Source organism: Coffea arabica, chromosome 3c (assembly GCF_036785885.1).
Source record: "Coffea arabica cultivar ET-39 chromosome 3c, Coffea Arabica ET-39 HiFi, whole genome shotgun sequence".
Taxonomy (NCBI): Eukaryota; Viridiplantae; Streptophyta; class Magnoliopsida; order Gentianales; family Rubiaceae; genus Coffea; species Coffea arabica.
In genome coordinates, this window is record NC_092314.1 from 32,907,591 (window position 1) to 32,913,734 (window position 6,144).

The 6,144-nt window shown below is 58.3% G+C and overlaps 1 protein-coding gene across 1 annotated transcript; it reads right to left on the bottom strand.

Moving 5' to 3' along the window:
* Window positions 1-976: 976 nt before the first annotated feature.
* Window positions 977-5,752, bottom strand: LOC140037913 (uncharacterized). Its single transcript, XM_072083082.1, has one exon. It carries the CDS (start codon window positions 5,750-5,752, stop codon window positions 977-979), a length of 4,776 nt encoding a protein of 1,591 aa, XP_071939183.1.
* Window positions 5,753-6,144: the final 392 nt, after the last annotated feature.

A 6,144-nucleotide genomic window follows, 5' to 3' on the forward strand; every position in this document is an offset into this window, starting at 1 on the left:
CGACCTCCTGGGTCGAACACTTCACACTTTAAACATTAAGTGCGTTCGTGCCGACCTCCTGGGTCGAACACTTCACACTTGACCGCTCCGTACCCCTAACCCCCCACTAGGACATTAAGCGAGAGATCGCTTAGTGTGCTAGTGTGAGGTGCAGACTCGTAAAAAATGTGACCATGAAACAAGTACAAGCAGAAGTGAAATTGTAAATTCAGGCTTTTATTGATTGAGAAAACAAGAATTCCGATTCCAGAGTACAGACTCGAATTTCTAGGCCACCCTATGCTATAAACAACCGCAGATTGGAGAAGTGCCAAGTACGGGGTACCTCGGATCCATCCATGCTGGCGAGCCTGCAGTGACCGGCCCGACCTACCTCAATGACCTTGTAGGGGCCCTCCCAATTTGGGTCGAACTTGTTGGAACTGTGAGCTCGGCTGATCGAGTTCTTCCTTAGGACGAGGTCCCCAGGCTGGTACTGTACCGTCCTCACTTTGGCGTTGTGATAGCGGGCGAGCTGGCTCTTATACTTAGCCATCCGAACAGCCGCTTCCTCACGCCTGGCTTCGAGCATGTCCAAGCTGCACCGAACCTCTTCCTCGTTGGAGGTTGCCACGAAATTCTGTGTTCTGGGTGAGGGAAGTCCGACTTCCGCTGGCACCACCGCCTCTACTCCGTAAGTTAGGGAGAACGGGGTCTCTTGGGTAGCCGTTCGGGGCGTAGTACGGTAAGCCCAGAGGACGCTGGGGAGCTCATCCAGCCAGCTCGATTGGGCGGACTACAGTCTAGTCTTCAACCCTTGCAGAACAGTTCGGTTAGCGTTCTCCACCTGACCATTGGCCTGGGGATGACCAACCGACGTGAAGTGTTGGTTGATTCCGAGCTCAGGGCACCAGCTCCGGAAAGGGTTCTCGGCGAACTGGCGGCCGTTGTCGGATACCAGGACATGCGGAATCCCAAACCGGCAAACTATGCTCTTTCAGAAGAATTTCCGAATTGCCTTCCCCGAGATAGAGACCAGGGGCTCCGCCTCTACCCACTTGGTGAAATAGTCAATGGCCACCACGAGGTGCTCATATCTCCCCGGGGCTCGGGGGAAGGGACCCAGGAGGTCTATCCCCCATTGAGCGAGGGGCCAAGGACTATGGATGGGAATCATCTCCTGAGCTGGCTGATGACGCAGCGAGGCGTGTACCTGGCAAGCTCGGCATTTCTGGACCAGATCTGCTGCGTCTCGGAAGACAGAGGGCCAGTAGTAGCCCAAAAGGAGGCACTTTTTGGCCAACACCCGAGATCCCACGTGTGCCGCACATATTCCTTCATGGACTTCGCGCAGGACGTAATCACCTTCTTCGGGAGTCACGCACTTTAACCAGGGGGACAAATACGACCTCCTATAGAGGGTACCCCCGGTGTAGGCGTACTTGGCAGCCCGGAGCTGGATTCGGCGTGCCTCGGCTTTGTTTTCGGGGAGGGCACCCGAGCTGAGAAAGTCTATGAGGGGCGTCATCCAGGTGGCCGAGCTGTCTATAGCCAGGACCTGGACCCGATCGATACTTTTTTGTTTTACCACCTCTACCAAGACCTCCTTGCTCAGGTGAGCAAATGAGGAAGACGCCAACTTCGAGAGGGCGTCTGCCCGCTTGTTCTGGGATCTCGGCACCCGCTCTATTTCAAATGTTCTGAACAGGGCCATCGCCTCCCGTACCTTAGCCAGGTATTTCTTCATAACCTCGTCCTTGGCCTCGTACTCCCCGCGGACCTGGAGGACGACGAGCTGAGAGTCGCTCCGAACTCTGATTGCGGTGACGCCCATCTGGTGGGCTATCCGCAGCCCCGTCAGGAGGGCCTCATATTCTGCCTCGTTGTTGGATGCCGGAAAATCGAACCTAAGCGCGTATGTCAGTTCTTCTCCGGTTGGCGAGGTGAGCAGTAGGCCAGCTCTGCTCCCTTCCCTGCTCGAGGCGCCGTCCACGAACAGCACCCAAGGCTCCTCCGCCGGGGTGTCCGTGGGTGTTGAGGCCAACTCGGTTTGGTTTAAGTTAGCCCCCTCTGCAAGGAAGTCTGCTAAGGCCTGGGCCTTGATCGTGGTGCGGGGCCGATAGCTAAGGTCGTGCTCGGCCAGCTCGACGGCCCACTTGGTCATCCTGTCCGAGACCTCGGGCTTGGTGAGTATCTGCCGTAGAGGCTGGTCGGTCAGGACTACAACACTGTGAGCCTGGAAGTAAGGGCGGAGCTTGCGAGCAGCATGTACCAAGGCGAGGACCAGCTTCTCGGCGGGCGAGTATCGAGTCTCTGGCCCCTGCAGAGCTCTGCTGACGTAATACACCGGCCTCTGGGCCCCCCTGTCCTCCCGCACCAAGACCGCACTAACGGCCTCGTTGCAGGTGGACAGATATAGGAATAGGGTCTCCCCTAGCTCCGGGGCGGTCAGAGTGGGCAGCTCGGCCAGATACGCTTTCAGGTCGGCGAACGCTTTCTGGCACTCCTCGGTCCAACGAAAATCCTTGGACGCTTTTAAGACTCGAAAGAAGGGTAGACCCCGAACCGCAGAACGCGAGAGGAACCTGCTCAGGGCTGCCATTCTCCCCGTGAGCCGCTGGACTTCCTTCACGTTCCTTGGGGGGGCCATGTCCACGATGGCCTGGAACTTGTCCGGGTTGGCCCGGATTCCGTCTCGTGACACCAGGAAACCAAGGAACCTTCCCGACCTGACCCCAAAGGTGCACTTCTTTGGATTTAGGCGCATCCGGCTTTGCAGCAGGATGTTCAAGATCTCCCTCAAGTCAGGTATGAGCCGCTGGTCAGTCCGGCTTTTGACGATCATGTCGTCCACATAGACCTCCATGTTCCTGCCGATCTGTCCTCGGAATAGCTTGTTGACCAGGCGCTGGTAAGTGGCCCCCGCGTTCTTAAGTCCGAACGGCATGGTTCTGTAGCAGTAGGTCCCCTCTTCAGTGATGAAGGAGGTCTTATCCCGGTCCTCCTCAGCCATCTCTATCTGGTGGTATCCCTTAAAAGCATCCAAGAAACATAAAACATCAAAACCCACAGTAGAGTCTACTAACCTGTCGATTCTAGGCAGGGGAAAGCAATCCTTCGGGCAGGCTTTGTTAAGATCCGTGAAGTCTACGCACATCCTCCAGGTCTGGTCCTCCTTCTTGACTAGGACCGGATTGGCCAACCAGGTCGGGTAGTAGACCTCCAGGATGATCTTGGACTCCAACAGCTTGCCGACCTCCGCCTTGATCACCTCGTTCCTCTCAGGGGCGAAACTCCTTTTCTTCTGCTTCACCGGCTTGAAGTGAGGGTCGACGTCAAGGTGGTGGACTGCCAGGTCCGTTGGGATCCCAGGCATGTCATCCACCGACCAAGCGAAAACCTGTGAGTACTCTCTTAGCAGAGCTTTCAGGTCTTCCTTCTCCTTGGCGGGCAACAAGGCTCCGATGCGGAGGACCTGGTTGGGCCAGTCCCCCCTTAGGGGGAACTCCTCAATCTCATCCTGGGTGCCCAACTGTTGGGTCTCATCCCCCGGGATGTAAGGCTCCAAACAGGTCGTCTGGGCGACCACCTTTTCCTGCCCCCGGAGTGTGGCCAGGTAGCAAGCCCTGGCTACCTCCGGGTCGCCGCGCACTTCGGCTATCCCTCCCGGGGTAGGGAACTTAACGCTGAGGTGGTAAGTGGAGGAAACAGCCCGGAGGGCGTTCAAAGCAGGCCTCCCCAGGAACACATTGTACGGGGACGGCTGCCTGACCACCACGAAATTGACGGGAACAGTCCGGCATTTGGGAGCCTGTCCTACTGTGACCATCAGGGTGATCATCCCTTCCGATCTGATGGGTGGTCCGGTAAATCCCACCAGAGGTGTCCGGACCGGGGTGAGCTGGTCATCCCTTAATCCGAGCTCCTTGAACACCCTGTAGAACATGATGTCGACCGCACTACCCTGGTCGACATACACCTTCTTCACCCGATAGTTGTTGGTGACAACGTCTATCACGATGGCCTCATGGTTCCCAGAAGCCAGGGGGACCGCATCCCTTGGCCCGAAGGTGATCTCCTCATCCATGCGCAAGCGCTTCAAGGAATCGTCCCCTTCGGGGGGTGGTCGCTTGTTCTTCCGAGCTGCATGGCTGTCCCCCCCTGTGGGACCTCCGGCAATAGTGTTTATCACCCCCGCCAGGTTCTGGGTGTCCTGGTCGGGAGAGTGGCCTCGAGGAGCGTCGCGCCGCTCTGGGCGGTCCCGACGTCGTCCCTCGTGCCTGTCTCCGTAGTGGCTGCGCCCGGGCTCCTGATCTGGTCGGCGCACGAACCGCCCTAAAAGGCCGCGCTGGATCAGGTCTTCTATCTCCTTACGCAGGGCCCAGCATCCCTCCGTGTCGTGTCCCACGTCGCGGTGAAAGGCGCAGTACCTGTCCTGGTTCCTTTTGTTTCGGGGCGTCCCCATTTTTGGCGGCCGATCTCCTAGTCCTTCCGCCTCCATAACGGCCAAGATCTGAGCTCTGGGCCGTGTTAGAGGGGTGTAGGTCTTCTCTGGGAGTGGCGGCAGAGCAGGGGCCTTCTCCTTCGAGAGCCGGTCGAAGACGTTTTTCTTGGACGGGGCGTCCTTGTTCTCCGGGGGGTTTGTCCTACCTCTCCGATCCCCGAGCTCCCGATCTGACTCCTTCTTCAGACGACCTGCCTCCTCCGCATTAGCAGCCTCGTGCGCCCTGCGAAGGAGCTCTTCCAGGTGCACGGGAGGCTTCTTGGCCAGGTCGTAGAAAAACTCTTCTACCCTGAGCCCGTTCGTGAAGGCAGCCATCACCACTTTTTCATCCCTGTCCCTGACCTGCAAACTCTCCGCATTGAAGCGGGTCATGAAATTCTTCAGTGACTCGTCGGGCCTTTGCCTGATGGACATCAGGTGGGTTGCGTTCCTCGCGTAGACCTTCGAGGAGACGAACTGGGCTGCAAACTGCCGAGCCAGCTCGGGAAAGCTCCGTATAGACCCCGGTTTCAACCCCTGGAACCAGAGCCGCGCCTTCCCCTTTAGGAACATGGGGAAGGTCTTGCAGCGGACCTCATCCGCGGCGGTTTGCAGGCGCATATGCGTCAAGAAGACCGAGAGGTGGTCCTCTGGGTCCGTAGAGGCATCGTACATCTCGATGCTCGGAATCTTAAACCTCCGGAGTAGGGGGTAGTCCTCTATCTCCCGGATAAAAGGCGAGGTTGCATAGTTATCCTCGTATGGCCGGGGTCTCAAGATCTGCTCGAGCTCATCCCGAGCAGGGTCCAGATAAAGGGGGTCGCGGGGCCGGCTCTTGACAGACCGAGCCGGGGAACGCTCGAACCCATTCCGTGTGGGCTTCCTCGGAGAGGGGTCTCTGGGATGGCTCCTCGCGGATCTGTCGCGGGAATACCTCTCGCTGTCCCCGACCACCGAGGCTCGGGGGCGGGGAGGAGTCCGGGGGCGCTTCCTCCTAGGGGGTTGGTCTCGCGACTCATCCTCCGAAGGATCAGGGGGTAACTCCCTCTCCTTCCCCTTGGCCTTGGAGGTCTGCGCGCCCCCAGCCCCCTCTCCCTCTTTCGCCTGCCGGATTATATCCTCCAGCATGGGGAGGTTCTCTGTCACAAATTGGAAGATCTGCTGCCTCCGCTCCCCTGAAAGGGCTGAGCCCCCGACGCCCTGGGACGCCCCGGCCTCTTTCTGCTGGAACCCCTCACCGCCCCCAGGGCCGGTGCTCTCTGCCGTGCGCTTGGATCGCGTCCTGGCCATCAACACAATCTTACTTACCTTACGTTCCCACAGACGGCGCCAACTGAAGAAGCACGGAACTTCCCCTAGGAGAGCTGACCTGATCAGCTCGGGTCGCTGATGGCAGAGCTGACTCCAAGCCTGCAAAACAGAAAGGATGAGCTAACTGAGGGGGCCCGAGGGTGGTCCCCGAGGGCACTCCGACGGTCAAGTTAGTTTTCCGGTGAGTAGAGTTCACGGGAGGTCGTAACAACCGGGAGTAATTTGCCTATAGTGAGCGTACCTTGTACAGTGGATGTGCGTTATCATTTATACCTGCAAGGGAGTCCGACCTCCGCACGACGCGGGACTTGCCCAGTATAGATAGTATCCCGCACTCAAGGGGATTACCCCCGACCTCTTCGGGATGGACG

What these genes read in the sequence shown, in the direction of transcription:
- LOC140037913 (XM_072083082.1), bottom strand. Translation starts at nt 5,752, where the DNA reads ATGGCCAGGACGCGATCCAAGCGCACGGCAGAGAGCACCGGCCCTGGG.